The sequence below is a fragment of the Callorhinus ursinus genome, unplaced genomic scaffold (assembly GCF_003265705.2).
Source record: "Callorhinus ursinus isolate GAN/ISIS: 27379988/994484 unplaced genomic scaffold, GSC_fseal_2.0 scaffold2, whole genome shotgun sequence".
Lineage (NCBI taxonomy): Eukaryota > Metazoa > Chordata > Mammalia > Carnivora > Otariidae > Callorhinus > Callorhinus ursinus.
Window position 1 is genome coordinate 71,560,230 of NW_027397064.1, and position 19,829 is coordinate 71,580,058.

Below are 19,829 nucleotides of genomic sequence, written 5' to 3' on the forward strand. Positions count from 1 at the left end.
CTCCGTGGACAGTGAGACCATCCTCACATCTACCCAATCCATCAACCCGTTTCTCTACAGGGACTCATGGGACATTCAGGGAGTCAGCACTTTCTTCTGTTTCAATTCTTACTTATACTTCTTACTTATATTAGTGCAGGAAATGATTAAAGACTTGAGGGTTGCTTTCCTTTTTGGCTTATTGTTTGCATTGACCACTCTGACACCTGGCTGCTCCCCTCTGCTCTTGACAAGCTTACAACATCAATTACCTTCTATTAAGTGCTTACTCCATGCCAGACACTGTCCTAAGCATTCTACATGAGTGTCTTGTTTAAGCCACACAACAAACCTGAAGTATAATCTAATTTTTCTTTCCATTTAAGAAATGAGACGCAGATCTAAGTTTTATTCCCATTTAAGAGAAACAAAGAACTGAAACAATTTTTTCAAGTTTGCACAGCTAAGTGGCAGCCTGATATTTGAAAATACATAGTTTATTCCATTGCCTGTGTTCTTAAAAAAAGAAAGAAAAAACGGTCAGAAAGAGGCAGGGCTATGAGAATGGGAAGGCTTAAAGTAAAAGCAGAAGACGGCAGCAGGCAAGGAACAAGGTGAAATTGAATACCTAGATGATGGTTCATTATCCACTAAAAGCTATACCTCTTCATTAATGGTTCAGTAGTGTATTAATTGATCAACAATGGAATTTTTGCATGAGGGTAAAGAAACTGATTTTAGCCAAGGTCTTGGTGAGGAATGCTCTTGAGAAGTCTCTAGGCAGGACCAGGTGCTAGTGCTAGACTGAAGCCCCTCCCCCCATTATCCCCAACTCCTGGAGACGGTGGTTACAACTCCTGATCATGCTGGTGGAGTCCTATTTTCAGAGATTATGGCTTATTTGATAATGAAAGGTCATTATCAACTAAGGGTGTCATTTTGCACAGCCCGCTCCCTGTGTGGGAAGGTTCACAGGGGTTATCTAGGTGCGTAGGGTGTGTAAACATGGCCTGCTAAGGTCCTACTTGGCTAGTGAATAGCATGTGCAGAAGATAACCTCCTTTTTGTCACTACTTCTACTGCTGGTCCGTTCGAACCAAAGAGCAGTCTCTACCAGACTGCCTGTCCCTATCCCCAGAGTAAGCTGGTACGGTCAAAGGGGCCTGGATCGACTTTCTCAATCCCTGGTGGCAGCAGGATGGGTACCCAAACCTACATTCATTTCCCACCTGGCCCAGATTCCCATACAGATTTTCATTCACTTGTTGCCAGGACCCAAAGGAAGCAGCTTCTGCCCAAAACACAGACTGGAATTTTATACTGTTTTATTTTGGGTGAGAAGAGAATCCTCCCATGCATGAATGTCATTGCTCCACTTTCAGACACTTTAATTTAAAATAGGATCTCCGGAACTAGACCAGGGAGCTATCTATGTAGCTGACTCTGGTTAGGACTTCTACTTGTAGAAGGTATGGTCTGCGGACGTTTCACATACACCCTTCCCAACCCTGAGGGTCATGGTGAAATGAACAAAGTATCGAAGCCACATAGCTCTGCTTTCCTTAGCTACAATGGATAAATTATTTAACCTCTCTGAGATCTACCTTCTTGGGATAGTTCTAAGATCTTCCTAATACCTAAATTCCTTATAAATAGCTAGTGTTGTTACTGTTTTTTCCATGAGTGTTTAAGCTAGAGCCCCAAATAATCCTATCTTGACGACCACCTGGCAGGCTTTTCTGTTTCCTAAGAGTAGGTCCCAGCGATGCTGGATTGTTTGCACATGGGTTTGATTGTGACTTATTCATTTATTTACTTCTTGACCAACCCAGAGATGCTCCCATGCCAGAAAGCTTTGGCTCCTTGTTGAGTACAGACCCCCATTTCTATTTAGCCAACCAGCTTGGAATATTGTTGCCAGCATCAATTAGTGTTGGAGTGTTGTCTTTAGGGTTCCTTGAGGGATGTGGACCTGGCTGGCCATTTAATTTTACATAATAATTTATAAGTGATGCTAAGAAACCACCTGTTTTACCCGCAGCAGAAACAAGTTGTAGAAATTTACAGAAGGACCATCGCTTTTCAGGAGACCTTAAGGTTGTCCAGGAGTCAGATGTCATTTCAGTCCACATACTTCAAGTGAGCCAACTGATTCTTTGGAATGTTCACAGCAATGTCATGTATTTTGCCAAATGCCCTTGTTATAAAGGAAATGAGAATCTGATCTCTACTCTGACTCTCTAGAGTGTACTATTGAACCTGCCCATCTGCCGACTCTTCTTGGCAGGGCAATAACTTGCTCTTTTGTTCAATACTCACACGAGATCTGAGTGGTCAGCTTGTTCACTTTGTACCTCATTTACTACAAGTCTCTTTTTACTTGTGTTGGCTTCCTATAGGACACTTTCCCTAGAGATCCACTGACCGTGGCCTGCCCTTCGGATTTTTAAATCCTACTTGAACTCTCTATCTCCTCCTTCTCAGGAAATAACTGATTGGACCCGATCTTTTTGCCTGAAGCATATCCAGATGAAGAGCCTATCGTGCACCGGAAACTGAACATGTAGTGAACGTTGTTAGTGGTCAGAGAGTCACTGTTTTGCCCCTATTATTTTGTATTATGTACTTTCAGAGAGTCTAATAATACTCTGGGATCAAAATAGTACCCTGGGACCAAACCTGACCAATTTCTGCAGGTCCTTGGATCTTTGATCTCATCCTTACCTGTGGCTTCCCCTCCCTTTTCCCTGAATTCTAAAGGGTAAATCTTTAGGAAACAATAGCTGTCAAGGCCTGTCAGATTCTGCATTCAGATTCTTGTCATTCATCTCTTTGTTTGGCTGAGGCAGTCCAGAGGAAATCTCTGCCCCTGGTATCTTTGCTGATCTCTGATTACAGAGACTTTTCAGGCCCCGAATGTGTCCTGCCTGTGCTTTACTTGGGGTGGCTGGGGGATGCCCAGGGGAAGTCTGGGAGAACTAACAGGCTGGCCAGCCCCGCTTAGGGCCAGGCCCTGGACAGTTCCTGAATTATTTCCTCAGCTAAAGCTGCTACGGGCTTCTGAAGCCCCTTGAATTTCCTACAGGAGCCAGGTGCACTTCAGGGCCCTTGGATGTATTCTTGGACAAGGCTGTTAACTAATTCCATCAGAACACACTTTTCAGCTTCTTCCAAGTTCAGGCATTGGCCTTTTGCTAATGCTGCTCAAAGTGGGGGCCATAGACCCTGCTATCAGAGATAGGAACGGAAATTGAGAATGGATGATTTAAAACTCTAGCAGTTTGCTGGAATTTGTTAATTTATTCTCTGTTTTATACAGGTGTATGTATATAACCTAAAAGTCATTACTTATGTCATTTATGTCTTATCTATGTTATACATACACACATGTATGTATTATACATAATAAATTTATGTATATATCTATATACATAGAGTATAGATGAATGCATATATAATTGTGTACATATCTTTCTTTTTTTCCATTTCTTTCTTAGGTAGTTTATCTTTAGTATAATTTACAAAGGGGCCGGTCCACAAAATTTGGAAATTAGAAAAAAAAAAGTTCTTCTATGATAGTTTGAGAAGCAGCTCTTCACTAGACAGTGGCAAGCAATTAAGATGCACCTAGCTGGCCTCTCCAAACTAGAGCTGTGACCCCTTAGCAAGTCTTTACAACAATATAGTGGGCTCGGTCAGAATCTTAAAAAACAAATAAAATAGAAGATACTAGAATCTGCTGCACATGTTATTTCATGAAATGTCTACTGTAGTGACATGTGTAACATATATATGCACTGGGTTGTGGTGTAAGATTTATTTCTTAACATGGGTCATGGTACAAATAGTTTTGAGAGTTACCAAACGGAAACTGAGCTCATGCACTCAAGGGTGTTAATGACTGACTGAGAGCCAAGTTTACCTTGTTACATTTGGATTTTCTAAATTCAAAGAAATTATTTGCTGGCTCTATAACCGCGATTTGCTGGCTCTATAACCACAAGTGCTTGAGCAGGCCGATAAGGCAACTTCTTTGAGTGAGTTCATTGCAGCCCATCTGAAGAGGCCTTCCGTGTTGTCTAACAGTTTAGACTGTTCTGGAGATGATCGCCAGCATGCTTTGTGTCCCATGCAGGCAGAGAGAAGGTTTTTGTAAGCAGTACATTTTTGGTTCTACACTTGTCAGCTTTCTCTACATGGATGTCTCATTTTCATCTCAAATTTACATGGACAAAATCGGAACTCAACAGCAATCCCAAATCTGTTCCTCTGGTTATGGCCCCACCGCCCACCAAGTTGCTCAGATGCCAATTCTAGGGTTTTTTTTTTTTTTTTTTTTTTTTTTTTTCTTTTTCTATTATTCTCTTCATATCTTATCTGATGACAAGCCCGTGGGCTCCATGTCCACAGTATATTCTCACTCTGACCCCTTCCTTCGTCTGCCCGAGTACCTCCCTGGTGTTTGGACAACAATAATAGCCTCCCCCCACTTTTGTTTTAAGATTTATTTATTTATTTGAGAGAGAGAGCGAGAGAGGGAGCAAGTGGGGGGGGGAGTGCAGAGGGAGAGAGAATCTTTAAGCAGGCTCCCCGCTGAGTGCAGAGCCAGCCGCAGGGCTCAATCCCACGACGCATGAGATCACAGCCTGAGCCGAAACCAGGAGTCAGACTTTCAACAGACTGAGCCACCCAGGCACCGTGATGATAACCTCCTAATTGGTCTCCCTCCTTCCTCTCTCATCTCCCTAATACCCATTCTCTACAAGGCAGCCAAATTGAGCTTTAAATTAAGTCAAACAATTTTATCCTCCTCTTTAATGTACTCCATTGGTTTCATATGATACCAAGAATAATGCCTACACTCCTTGAATGACTCATAAAACTTTACAAAAGCCTGCCTTTTCCTTGCCCCCCAGATGAATCTCCTATCATTCTCTCCATGGTCAATACCCATCAGCCATAATAAACTTTCATTAACTTTAATACACAGAACATATTTCTGCATCAGGACCTTGCACTCCTTTTTTTTTTTTTTTTAAGATATTTATTTATTTATTTATTTGACAGAGAGACAGCGAGAGAGGGAACACAAGCAGGGGGAGTGGGAGAGGGAGAAGCAGGCTTCCCGCGGAGTAGGGAGCCCGATGTGGGGCTCGATCCCAGGACCCTGGGATCATGACCCGAGCCGAAGACAGACGCTTAACGACTGAGCCACCCAGGCGCCCCAGGACATTGCTCTTCTTGTTCCACTTGTCTGGGAATGTGCTTCCTCCAGATCTTAGCCCCAAACTTGCCTACTTGGCCTATTTCCTCACTATCCTACTTCTGTACAATTTGTGTGCAATTACTTCCTAAAAGAAATCAAACATGGATTTTTACTTAATCTTCCAAATGCGGTCTATCATTAAGAATCTTCGTTATCACTGCAATGTCAATTTTGATGTGATGTGTTTGTAGTTAATTTTTAAGTTTCCATTACAAGCCAAAGAAATTAGCAAACCAATGAGATAAGAAAAGTTCAAAATTTGGGGTTTAGTTACAAGGAAGTGTAACTTAGGTGAGCAGATAATTTACGATTAGAACATGCTTAAATGCAGGGTGCCTGGGTGGCCCAGTCTTTTAAGTGTCTGACTTTGGCTCAGGTCATGATCCCAGGGTCCTGGGATCGAGCCCCACATGGGGTTCCCTGCTCGGTGGGGAACCTGCTTCTCCCTCTCTCCATCTGCCTCTCCCCCAGCTCTTGCTCTCTCTCTCTCTCTCTCTCTCTCTCTCAAATAAATAAATAAAATCTTAAAAAAAAAAAGAACATGCTTAAATTCAAGGTGGTGGAGTTATGCAATGCTATGGTCTACAGGGGAGAGTGGCGGCTAGATATCGAGAGACAACAAAGTGTAGCAGATAAGTGCAGATTTGGAGCCAAGGTTTCTGGCTTCCGATCCTGCTGTAGCACTTGCTAGCGGGGAGAACTTGGGCAAGTCATAACCTCACTGTGCCTGCCTCCCTATCTTCATCTGTAAAATGAGGAAAATTATTGTACCTAGCTCCTAGGGTTCTGGTGAGGATTAAATCAATTACTGTAGAAAGTATTTAGAATAGAACCTGGTATATAAGTTCAGCAATTATTATGGGGTACGGGTCCTTCCACAGAAGGATACAAAAATAAACCAATATGTTTGATGTCATTTTTTAGAGTACTCATGGGCAGAAAAGATTTGACTCCTCCCATTCACTCACCAACCCACACACTAAAAAAAAAGTGAAGAAAAGAAGTCGTATTTATTGCTCTTTGGGAAGACAGAGAGAGCTATCAGAAGAGCAGACATACCCATAGGTCAGGGAAGAGAGAAGGAAACAAGTCTAAGTCCTCAAATACTGATGGGATCAGGCAAAAAATGCATAGGCTTGGAGGGGCTCCAAGTGGTCAAATTTGGGACAAACTGAGTACAATAGACAAACGAAACAAACAAACCAATCAATCAATAAATAAACAGAGGGAGGGATGAAGGAAGGAAGGACAGAAGGAAGGAAGGAAGAAATTTAATAATATACACATTGAATTTTTTAAAGCATAAATTAGTATCGATAGGAGCATAAGAGGGGAAGACGAAGGAGGGAGAGAGTGGAGGGGAGGAAGAAAAAAAGAGGGGGGGAAGGACGGAGAGATGGACAGCCCTCCGTGTAATAACTGATTTAAGCAATGATCACCAATGGGTGCAAAACCATTGAGTAAAATGTAAGGAAAACAGTATTCATATGAATCAAAGTATCACATCACAAATTACTTCTTACTCCCAAAAGAAAAACCTGGCTGTGACATTTTAACCAAAGGCTCAAAATTACTATCTCCCATAGGGGGACAACTTGACATCATGGGTCTCTTGATTTGAAGCCATAGACAATAAGTAATTCCCACCACCTACGTAGTACAATACTATACAATATTCACTTCCATAACATTCATCATGAGTGTAACATGAGGCAACAATGATAAAACTTCAGAATGTGGTCACATGTACAAAACAAATGGCCTGGACTTTAAAAAAAACCGAACAAGTCAACAGTAAGTAGTATGTTGTCTTCTCTAGATTGAGGAACTAAGGAGACTAAACAACCAAATGCAGTGCATGGAACTTAATAAGATCTCAAATTTCAAAAGAGAGAAGTAGCTATAAAAAACATTTGAGGAGCAAATGAGGACGTCTGAAAGAGCATAAACCAGATGATATTTAGATAGGAAAGTGTGCTTATCTAAGAGAACGTCTGTATTTTGCAGAGAGGCCTACTAAGGTACACAGAGTTGTAGCGGCATGATATCTGCAAATCCAAAAGTTGAAGACAAAAGTGGGTATATATAAACACGTGTCTGTGCACATGTGTGATGAAGCACATGGTGCAGAGAGTTAAAAATTGGTGGCATGATGATGGCTATGTGGGTGTTCACTGTGGTATTACTTCAAATTTGCTATATATTTGAAAGCAAATAAACTAAAACAAAAATATAACAACAACAAAAAATTAGCAGCTTCTTACCTTTTGCATTCTGTGCTCCTGCCAGCCTGGCTCTTATTAAGCCATGTCTCTCTTTGAGGCGAAGAATCCGAACTTTTGGAAACTGAGACATGTATTTATCCAAATTACCTTTTAGGTAGTCTGTATCACAGTAAGAATAGACAAGGAAACATGTTAAGTAACTAGATCTGGATAATACTAGCAGTGGCTTCTCAGTATCAAATTCCAGAAACTATGATAGTTACTGTAGTCACTAAATTTTATTCCTTGGACCATGATTTTATTTTTTGATGTCATTTTCTTGGATGGCTTTTTGTCTGCATCCAGTACTCCAAGCTATCTGTTTCTGATTCCAAATCCTTCTTTCCAGTGTTGCCAAGTGACATAGAGGAGGGCTCACCTTTTCTGGGTATTTGTCAGGATGGGCAAATTTGCCCTGAAATAAACGAAACTCAAGTTTCTGTACAAACTTACAAAGGCCTGTGCCAAGACCCAGACAAGAGGCTAAACATTGTATGCAAACTGGAAAATTTGTGAAAGAAAGATATTACAACTGCAATTGGTTAAGGGCACTGTCACTTCCCTACTCTGACACCCTCTGAGTCATACCTCTTTTGTCTTGTTGGGTGGCCAAAGAGGTATCCATCCAAAGGAATGTTGTTGGGGTTTTATGGGATATATTTACATGACTTGCAGTCACTTCGATGTGTAATTAAGCTATTGACAGGTATCCCAGGTAGGAAAGGCTTCCAGAAGTACTTCTGCTGCTCACTTTCCTACTGATTTTGTGCGTTTTTTTTTTTTTTTCTTAAAGAGGACCCTGAAAACCATATAAGCTCCAGGTCTCTCCAAAGGGTTCTTCAGGTCCCTGGATCTGCCATTCATAAAAAGACTATTATTTGCTTGGTGACTGGATATTATTTCTGTTTATGCTTTCAAGGCTCCTTCTCAAAGTTTTCAACCAGTTTTTCTTAGGCATCTCACTGCTAAGAGAACTCAGGGTGATTGTGGTAGGAGCTCTGAGGCTGAGGAAAATGGCTCATGCCGTTGTGGTCATGAAAAGAGCTAAGCTGTTCTATTAGGGCTATCCTCTCTTTGCTATTTTCTAAAATTTTCTGAAGTGGGCTGCATTGTGAGAATTTGTAATGTGATGGCAGTGGGACCTCGAATGGAAATGGAGCACTTAATACACAAATTATGTGATCTCCCCAAGAGGGAGATTCTTCACTTCTTCCAGACCATGGTGGATTCTGCCTTTGCACTCTGTTGAAGCCTCATCTCTTTGGTTCTATTGGCAATTTGTCTTCTCAACACTTAACACATAATGTACTTTGCCCTTGAGGAAGAAACCATTGGCCTTCCATTTCTTTGTTTTCCATAGAGTCTAACTCTGACCTCTTATTACCAGTAGGAAAGGCATCCTATTAATTGTGGGGTACTTGCTTATTAGACTTCATAAAACAGTTGAACATCTTCTGGTCTCTGGAACTCCAAAGTGCTCCAAGGAGCTATAGTTAGAAAATCATTTCTACATGGCAGAGAAGGCACAGCTGAAGGGAAGTCTGAGACAGCTAACTGAAGATAGAACTCACTTTCTATATCCCGTAGATGCTTGGCTTTATGCCTCTAAAGCACCACACGAAGCAATGATTTGATATTTTTGCCATCCACCCAAATTGTTATCACCTCATATCAAACTTTAATTTTCCAGGAGTGCTTTTCTTACCTTTGGTGCTGAAGTCATCTACCAGTAGAATCTCCTTGATGAGGTGTGGAGGAGAGCGATTAAGGACACTATGAACAGACCTCAGGAGAGTGGACCACACTTCATCCACAAAGCACATGATGACACTGGTGGTCGGGAGGTTATCGTGAACTAGCTGCTCTGCACACCTGGGCCAGGACACAAGCAGGGCTCATTTTAAAGCCGAAGAGATGGTTTTAAAAGTCACAGAGTGTAATTTTATGTAGATAGACATACACTGACATGCTCTGTTTATCTGTCTGCGTGTCTATCTGTTTGTCTATATATCTGTTTATCCATCCAGCCATCCAACAACGTCTACTACATATATCAGTGATGATTTTATCATGTGTTTTTCTTGAGGAGGGGTATAAGCAAAATAAACAAGCAGAGTAAGAATAACCAGGAACAGTAGTTGCTATAAAAGGACTAGCAATGCAAGACATGAGAAGTTCCTGTGGAGGCATCTTGCTGTAGGGGACAAGACATAGTAGGCTTTGCAGGTGGTTAGACACTATTTTGAATCTCACCCCCAATATTTCTCAGATCTTTATCCATTGATACCATACTTAATCTTTCTGTGTCTCCATTTCTTCATCTTTAAAATTAGGTAAATGTTCTTATTCAACAGAGCTTTACAGTCTAGTGAGAATGCACGTAAAATGTCTAGCACAGTTCCTGGCATAGGAATTCACCAAATGGTAGCTACTGCTCTCCTACTTAGACCATATACCACAAGAGAACACTCTTACTTATTTAATGTTACCAAGTAGTTTCTGATTGCCCTTCCAAATGGCCTCCTGCCAAGTGCCAAAGGAAATATTCTCCCTTTCTCCCACCCTGCATGTGAGTGCATTTATGGATATATATGGAAATGTATAATTAAACTCTTCATCTTCTCTGTCTATTTAGGGGTTACTTGCTGAGACTCTCTGTGCTACAGAGTAACCACAGTAGAACGAATCCTCCTACCACAGGGAGGAGGATAAAGCTACAGTGGGAGTTGGTATTCAGGTGGGTTGTAATTGGTCTTGGGTTTTTTTCCCACACCCTGCAATGTGTACTGCCTTGCTGCTGGCATTCTTCCATCCCCTGCCTGTTACTCTTCATAGGAGGGTACCGACTGGAACCTCACAAAAAGTATTTGTCATCCTTCTAACTCAGCTACTATTAGCAATGTCATAATTAAATTACAATGATCATAAATAAATATTATAGGCAGGCTGTATTATTTCAATTTAAACCAACAACATCTCTTCCCCTTTTTTTATGGAGGAATAATTGAAATCATGGTGAGGCTAGTTCATGATTATACTGTTAGTAAATGGCAGAGTTGGGACTCAAGCTCTGGTCCAGTCTGGCTCCAGAAATAGCCATTCAGGAAGCCTTAAGTTCTCAAGAATAAAAGAAGCTGGCAGCAGATGTAACATTTTGTGGGAGCAGGAACTTCTGCCAGACATTATAGCTATACTTTTCTTAGTCTGTTAAACAAGAAATAGATAAGAGCAAAAACCATGGTAAAACCATATTTTGATGCATCCACCATTTATCAATAGTACTTAATAAAGTACTATTATGTAGATAATTGTAACAACTGCTTGGGATCCATATTTTTACCCTCGTCTCTAAATAGAGCAAACTGAAGCTGGAGAAGTTAGATGACTTACCCAGCATGATTCACCTAGAAAGGATATGTATGGAAATGTGAACAAATAGTTGTCAGTCCACTGCACTATGCTGATTATTCTGTACTAAGAGCATGGGTTTTGAATCAGATACATATGTGGGCAAATACCTGATCCCCTGAATACTGGCTTAGATTAAAGTTGTGTAACTCTTTTGAACCTCGATTTGCCAGAGATTAAGAACCTCCAAGCAGAGATGAAGAATCACCTTATTGTAAGACTAAATGCAAATACTTTATAGAACTCACCTACTATATAACTGACAAACAGCAGATACTTAAGAATTTCTTAAGGTAGGCAAATCCAGCTTTGGTCTGTAATTTCAATGGTTCCCTAAAGTGGATGGTTATGATACTAACCTACAAAACATTATGAAAACATACATATCCAATCACCGACCCCAGAAAATCAATTCGGCAGTTCTGAATAGGCCCTGAGAATCTGTGTCTTAAAAAACAAACAAACTAACGTAGGTAAAAATCTACAAACAAAAAGACAACCCACACGTTGTTGATAAGCCAGTTTGGGAACTTGAGCTCTAAGACAAAGTGGATTTAATTTTACTTACCATTGGTGGATAAACTTAATAAATAAATAAATAAACAAACAAATAAATAAATTGAGGGCTGATAGGAGCATGTCCTGAATCTTCAAGTGATGTAAAATCAAAATGACACATTTTCATCAGGTATCCTGATCTAGTGATTAGGTACCCAATGTTAACATTAACTAGCAGCAGCCTAGAGTAATCTGATTCTACCCTAGAGATCCATGAATTGGCATTTCTAAATAACACAAGATATCCCTGACTTCACTAAAGGCTGTATTAGTTTCCTATAGCTGCTGTAACAAATTACTGGAAAAAAAAATCTGCTTATCAGTTTCTTCCTCAATTTATCTCTTTCTTCTCACATTTTACTCTGAACAGAAAAGAAATACCAGGCCACCCTTCAATACTTGGCTTGGACTTCTCTTCAGCTAACTAACCAAGTTCATGGCTTGCAATTTCTGCTTCCACACAGCTATCTGACACAATTTAGCCAAGGTTTCTGCCACTATCTTGGGAGGATCATTTTCCCTCCAGTTCCCAGTAATGTGTTCTGCATTTCCTTCTGGACCCTCACAAGATGCACTTAGAATGCTCATATTTTTACCAAATTCTGTTCAAGACAGTGTGTATTCTTAAAAGGGACAGAAGCTTTCTTCTCTGTACTTCTCACTTCCTTCTAAGCCTTCACCTGTAACATCTCTTTTTTTTTAAAGATTTTGTTTATTTATTTGACAAGAGAGAGACACAGCGAGAGAGGGAACACAAGCAGGGGGAGAGGGAGAGGGAGAAGCAGGCTTCCCGCTGAGCAGGGAGCCCAATGCAGGGCTCGATCCCAGGACCCTGGGATCATGACCTGAGCCGAAGGCAGACACTTAACGACTGAGCCACCCAGGCACCCCCACCTGTAACATCTTTAACATGTGTGTTTCTACCAACAATTTCTTCAAGGCAATGTAGGCTTTGCCTGTCATGCTTCTCAAAATTCTCCCAGCTTTGATCTATTATTCAATTCTTTGGCTATTACTTGAATAATCCTTCCACATTTTTAGATATTTGTTACAGCAGCAACCTACTCTTTGAAACCAAAATTATATTCATTTCCTCTGGCTGCTGTAACCAACTTTATGGCTTAAAACAACAGAAACATATTCTTTCACAGCTCTGGAGGCCATGGCATTAATTTATTGATTTTATTTCTTGGCTTCTGCATCCAGAATTTCCTGCTTACTACAATGCCACAAGCTTCTAGCATAGTTGCACATAATTAATATTTGATAAATATGTATTAAACGGGAGGACGAAAAAATGGAAATGGAATGGAGCTTAAATCAAAAGATTAATGGGGGAAGGAGAGACATTTTTCTTTGAGATAGGAAGAAAAAAGGTGGTAATGTATATAGATGAGTTTATGCACAGAGAAGTTGAAAGAATTTGTAGCTCATGTTGGAGGAAAGGTTGTTTGTTAATGTGATAGGGTAGGGGTTTGAGAAGAATGGAGAATATTTGGAATAGACACTATGGATAATGGGAGAGAGTACTGGCCAACTACACATAAAAGGATTTCTGGAGATCTCAAAATTTTAGTCAAAATACCGGCGTGATTTACTCCACCAGGGTCTGTCAGCCTGGGTGTAAGAGGAGATAAAGGCAGACTGGTAAATTAGTCCAAGTCTAGGGGTCATCAGAGCAAACAAAGTAGAAAGAAAAATGATAGAGGATTTTGAGGATACTGGTATAAAATGGGTAAAGGTTCCATCGTGGGCTGTATGTTGGAAGAGAGGAAGTAAAACTAAGAGGAGTTTAATAGCCTGAGGAAGACATCAGCGACTTCCTATGACTTCCTCATCTCTAATTTTATAATGTAAGTGGATGGAAAATGCACATTTTACACTTAAAACAAACCAATTCTAAAAAGGAAGGGTCAGCTGCACAAATTTCGCCTGAGCCATCTGAACCAACAAGTCTTGCCATGAAGTCCTAAGAATTGCTTTATTGTTAAAATTTGGTTGACATTAGAAAATCTAGTTACAAACAGGAATACATTGGGAAGTTAACCATGTAGGCTAACGCAGATGAATCTTCTTATATAATAATAAATCAGTAGATTTTTGGCCTCTTTCAGAAGGAACTTCCAAGAAGTGTTGTAACATTAACCAGTTTGAAATTGGAGATGGGAAGCGCTCTCAGTGATTTGAGATTTGGGGGAGGCACCTCCCACTAGCCAAATATCTGAGCTTCCATTCTCCACATCCCATCATGGTGTCTTAGTTTTAACATTAGAAATCCATATGGGTGGGATCATGAAGGATTCCACTAGATGCCAGTATTCCAAGAAATAAGTAGTACCCGTGCCAATTATTGGCAGACATGTACTTCAGATGCATTTTAAGAACCCACTGAAGATGACTCTGTGGGAGATTATATTGTACAGGTCACATTGGTGCCTGGAAAAAGGGGCAGCATTAAAGGTTGGGGGAAGGGGAGCACAGAAGGAAGTGAGAGGCTCGAAATATGAAGTTGCAGAGTGTCCCTTGCTTTGGGTGGCTGAGATGTCAGGCCACTCTGATATTTATATGTACCTGGTTTCTTGCACAACTCAGCAGGCTAAACAAGTTTCCAGGTGTCTAGAAAAACTAGCAAGCTTGCTTTGTTTAAAGGCACAGCGCATCAGACCAGAAAGCCTTTCCACATGAACTTTTGCACCCTTCTTATGTACTGACAGTCATCTAGGTTACTACAGGTTGTAAAAACAATTTCAAATTATCCTCCACTGACCAACTAAAAGCAAATTTCCTTTCTTCCAATTTGTCTATTGAAAACCCTGCTTTCTGCTATATTGAGGGGAGGAGTTGCAGCTCAAGTCAAGTCTCATTTAAATGTAAGCGATTTCCGCGTTTGTAATCTTTTTTGAGGTTAAGAAATCATATTTTTATTCTCTATGCTCATCCATTCCACAAGTCAGGTGTTTAGAGTCCACAGAGTCCATGCTATATGTGAAAATGAACCCGATCTGTTTTGTTTGGTGGAAGCCTGGAGTTCCATATGGCGGACAACCAAGTACTAAACACAAACAGGGAGTCTGCCATGAGGTCCACTGTCCAGCAAATAGTTGATACTACTGTGGTGGCACAGCTTTCTGAACTTTCTCTAGACTTGGGAAAGATGACAAGGGACAGAGTTTTAATTCCTTTCTGACACTTATTGGCTGCGTGACCACCAGTAAACTGTGTAACTGTGCACACCCTCAGTTTCTTTACTTTTAGGGTGAAGATTACAATACCTTCCTCACAAAATGTCTATGACGATTTGACGTGATAATGGATAAAAAATACTGTGTAAGTCCCATAGTAAAAACCCATGTGAGGACCTGTGAGTGTCCACAATGCAAACACACACGTTTTGACTGGGTAGACTGACCTTTTCTCAGGCAAACCTTTAATTCAGATCTATCAAGTGCTCATCAGTTATCAAGAGACTCAGGGAGTGATGTGTTTTGCCTTTTTGGCTTGTGTGTGCTGAATACTCAGCCACTAACCTGATTTGAATGTCATCTATCCAATAAAGAAGGTTTCAGATCATAAGATTGGGGGAATGATAACATTCTCTCATTTTTATGAATTTTTCATTTTATTCCAAACCTGTCAAAATGTACTATGTGGGTCAAGTTTCAGTCTTCTCAGGTTTGAACAGAAGGTCGAGGAAAATATTTCTCAACTTCGATTTGCAATTCAACTAGTGCCTGGAGGTAAGCCTTCAGGGGCCTTCACTCCCTAAGCTCTGCTATCTTCGAGAGGATCAGAAGGGGAATCGGGCATGCTGAGGAGGAGCTCCATCCAGATTTGTACTCTTTTCTACAAGACGTTCAATATATTGGGGCTTCTTGGCTTCTCCCTGACAACAGGGTATAGTTATATAAAAAGTTTACTTTTATGTTTTGTTCTTTCTAGGGTAGACAACCCTGACATTCAGTCAGAATTGCCTGACTGCTAATTGAGAAGATTTCAGTCACACTCACCACTACTCCCAAGGCCTCAGCCAGCTGAGGCTGTGGTTCCTGAGGTCACCCTATATCCATCCAAGCTACTGGACTCAGGATCAACATTCCCCACTTTAACAATCATCTATTTTGAGCAAGCAGCTGTCAGAGTGAAATCGGGATGAAAGGGAAAAGAGCAGAGGTGGTGTCATGTGGCAGAAATAGTTCTCGGTGGCGGTCAGGGCACCTTGGGGGTGGCTATGACCTTGAGCAAGTCACTTCCCTTCTCTGACTTCGGGACCGGATTAGATTTGACTTTGACGCTTCATCCAGGACTAACATTCTCTGGTTGTCTATGCAACCTGAGCCTTGTTCACCTGTAAGTGCTTCCCTCTGGGTCACGAGGCCCCTGAGAAAAGGTAAGTTAAATGTTTGTTTTTGTTTTTTTTTTTTCCACATTTTCCCACTGGTCCTTAGAAGAACCTTAACAAGGTCCTAAGGGGATCTGGATTCTGCTTACTTTCCATGGTCTCATTTCCATCGCTCTCCCCCACCGCATGTCGGATTTCCTTCCGTTTCTTAATGGGTCATTTTTTTTTTTAACCCTTTTTCCCCACTTCTCTGCCTCCCTACCCCTTCAGGTCTCTGTCCTCTCTCAAGCCAGTTTCGGGCTCTCCCCTCCTTACTCCGGGAGTACCCTGTGCTTCCACAAAACGTTCTGCTGTAGTCGCCTTGGAGGCAGGGACCTTGCTCAGATGGTAGATCACATAGTGGGAGCTCAGGGCCATTTGCTCACCACTGAGCTGTGGTTGGCAATTTTAGACTCTCCTTTGCTTAGTGCTGTATAGAAAATAATTTCCTATCAATTTTCTCTCTGAGGAGGTAGCTGACATGCAACACTAATTCCTTTCGCACACCTCTGACTCATGTGTAAGGAAGAGGAAGAGAAGTGTTTTAATTTCTGCCAAAGTTATATGATTATAAGTAAGCAAAGGAAAAGGAAGGAGGAGCTGTATCCTTATGGAAAGAGGACTAGGATTTTATGTCAGGAAACTTTCCTTTGAGTCACAACTCGACTGTTGGCTTGCAGGGACAGCAGATAGATCATTTGTTCCTCTCAAACCTTGGCCCCATTTTCTCATCTGTAAGTCATCTGAGTGTCAGTACGTCTTTTGTAGCATTGCTGTGGGGATTGGTTAGAATTAAAGTGCGCACACACATACTTATAACACATACATGTGCACACACAAAGACACCATTGCCTAGAACATAAATAAGCACTTTTTTGGTGAGGCCCAGCAAGCAAGAATCCCCTTATTCAGACAGCCTGGGCAAGCCCAAGAGAGGTGAGGGTGATGGTCACTCTGAGGAGCTGGTTCAGGGAGAGAGCCAGCCCAGTGTGGTAGAATCGTTACTGAGCGAGAGGGAATTGGAAGGCTAAAGTTTGGGTCCCAATGCTGTCACTTGTGAGCTGTTGGACCTTTGGCCAGAATACCTTTCACTGTGTTTTTTTTTTTTTTTTTCCTCATCTGTTAAGGGGATGTAACACTTTATCTGTCTGGGACGACTATTGTCAGGATCAAGCGGGATGGTGTGCGTGAAGCATGAACGGTCCCAGCTGCTTGGTACAGGGAGCCCCACTCTTGATAGGCGGTGAGCAGAAGGAAGTGGACTGCTACCAGCAAATTATCTGCTGCCATCTGAAACCTCAGGTGTCTTTTCAGGGTCCGGTTTCTCCATAGGCAGAGCTGGGACGGTGACTGTCCCTGCCCTAAGGAACGGTTTTAAGGATCAGATGAGAGGAGGCAAGTTGGGAAGGCCCTTGTAAATACTGTCTCTCCATACTGCTCCTTCTCACACATGTCCACATAACAACATTTTAGAAGCAGAGCCAATTTAGGAGATAATTTAGTTTGGAATAATGTAGACTTTTTTTAAACATAGAGGGGACTCTAAAAAGCTCCTTTCATTTTGAAAGCAAACAACAAAAGAGAGCTTCTAAACACTGTTATTTTTCCCCAATTTTCTGACCCTTGAGCAAACAATGTTTCATTCTTGAGAGGTTCTGCTGGGAATGGGTTGCCCAGAACAGCCCAACAGGTAGTTATTTTCTGAGACAAGAGTACCCAGGGCAATACTGCAGCAAGAGTTTGATAAAATTAGGCTGGTTAAATTAGGCACATGGATTAGATGAGCAAAAGAGAAGTGTAAATAGGTTTGAATTCTTACATTTATTGACTCTTCTCTCTCAGAGACATTTCTAGGTCTTTGGCAGTATTTAGGAGAAAAAGTCACTGATCTGCTTTAACATTTCTCAGTTTTACACTAATCAAACAGTTTCACTGTTTTCTTTTCTTTGAGTTAGGAGCAGAAATGTGTTTTATGTCCTCTGATCATCTTTCTCCTTATTACTCTTATGTGATGGGGTGAGTGTGATAAATGAAAAGTATTGAAAGGCACTGTGCCATCTTTCAGTTATGTTTAACCTTTGTATGCTATGGTCTAGCCTGTACCGTTTGAACCGATTTTGCTCTTTATTTCCTGCTCTCCGACGTGACTTTTCAGTGAAAGAGCACGCTGTCCTCTAACACACAAACACAAATGTGCACTAATGTACACACACACACACACGCGTGCACGCACAATTCAGAAGCGCCAGAAATAACCCTTTTAAATCATCTTGGCAGATGTTTCTTTCCTGCTCCTGTTTAGTTTCCCAGGGAACTTCTGCAGTCAGTTTTAGATAATATTCCCTTTTCACTGTTAGTCACAAAAGCAGTCTCATGTCATCAATTACAATATCCATCCTGTGTAAAAATAAAAAATTTGAACTTCATTTAACTTTCGAGTTTCTCTTTTCTCCCAGCCCGATAAATTCTTAGGAGCCTGAACTTCAGACAGATATGTGGTCAGTTTACGTTTTCTCTCCTGACTCCTCCTCCTCTAGTAATTTGTTAGTTACGGTTTTTGACCTCAGTAAGATTGAGAGGGGAGGAAGGGGTGGAATTGAAGGTTCCAGAAAGGTTTTTCTTCCCCCTCAGTAATGTAGACTGGTTTGTGGCAAATGTATGGTGCTATCCTTTGCTTTTCATATGTGCCGGAAGAAAAGTCTCTGTAGCTGTGTAGGAAGGAATCAGATTATTGGTTGACAGTCCCAGCTCTGGGCTAAAGAGAGTAAAGATCGGTTGTAACTGCTTTATAGAGGGGCTGGCCAGAGTTCTGTAGGAAAAGCAAAGTATTAAATTAAGCAACCGAGTACCTCGTGATGATGCAGTAGTGGTAGAACAGCACGCTATAATTCTTAGTGTACTTTAACCAACTAAATGCTGGCAGCAAAAAATTTTTTGAGTCATTTTTCTCTAAAACAGATTCCGGAAGTGCACTCTTCAAATAAGTTCATTTTTGGAGTGTCATCTTAACTAGATAGTGGCAGGCCAGAAGACAGACTTCTTCCCATAGAATGGCCCTGCCTTTTCCACAGATAGGACTGTGTTTTAGCAAAATCTGTGTGTATTGATTATGGCTGACTGAAACAAACTTCAACAATTGAGAGCCAGAACTGTAAGGATTAGCTTTTTATAAAGAAGAAAATTAAATATGGAACTTTGTTTTTTTATTTTTATTTTTTTAAAGATTTTATTTATTTATTTATTTATTTATTTATTTATTTATTTATTTGATAGAGAGAGAGAGAGAGACAGCGAGAGAGGGAACACAAGCAAGGGGAGCGGGAGAGGGAGAAGCAGGTCTCCCGCCGAACAGGGAGCCCGATGCGGGGCTCCATCCCGGGACCCTGGGACCATGACCTGAGCCGAAGGCAGACGCTTAACGACTGAGCCACCCAGGTGCCCCTAAATATGGAACTTTAAAATGACTATCAAAAATTTTTATTTGAAGCATATTTTATAGGCAAAAATTCTAGGCAAAAATGAAACTGCATTTTACTTATGGACATCAAACATTGTTATAAATAAAATAAGGAGATTTTTCCTCCCTTGAAAGTCAAAACATTAAAATGAAAAACCAAACAATAAAACTATGAACTAAAGAGCAAGTCTGAATCAATGAATAGATCATAGTGTTAGAACAGGATGTATTTACCTGAAACCAGATACTAACATACTCTATATATTCAAAGTGAAAAATTAAGAAGTCATTGTTAATTTATAAAAAGACTTACTGCATGCCATATTTGAATAGCTACCCCTCATTTATTGTTTTAAAGTAATATCAATTTTCCAAAAATGCATTTCTGAGAAACATATCTTTTAAAACCATATTGCTCAGGGCCAAGGGGGCAAAAAATGAAGGAAAAGACAGAGTTTCCTGGAGAAGCTTATACTTTCACTGAGGAGGCAAAACAGATCGTCAAGGCTCGAGTGAAGG

General features: G+C 40.9%; 1 protein-coding gene across 1 annotated transcript in view; it reads right to left on the reverse strand.

Moving 5' to 3' along the window:
* Positions 1–19,829, reverse strand: part of GALNT5 (polypeptide N-acetylgalactosaminyltransferase 5) — a 41,988-nt gene that overhangs the window by 17,316 nt on the left and 4,843 nt on the right. The window contains exons 2-3 of the mRNA XM_025854374.2: positions 9,215–9,381; positions 7,510–7,629 (exon numbers count right to left, since the gene is read on the reverse strand). Coding sequence (XP_025710159.2) covers positions 7,510–7,629; positions 9,215–9,381 — 287 coding nt within the window. The remainder of the gene's footprint in view (positions 1–7,509; positions 7,630–9,214; positions 9,382–19,829) is intronic.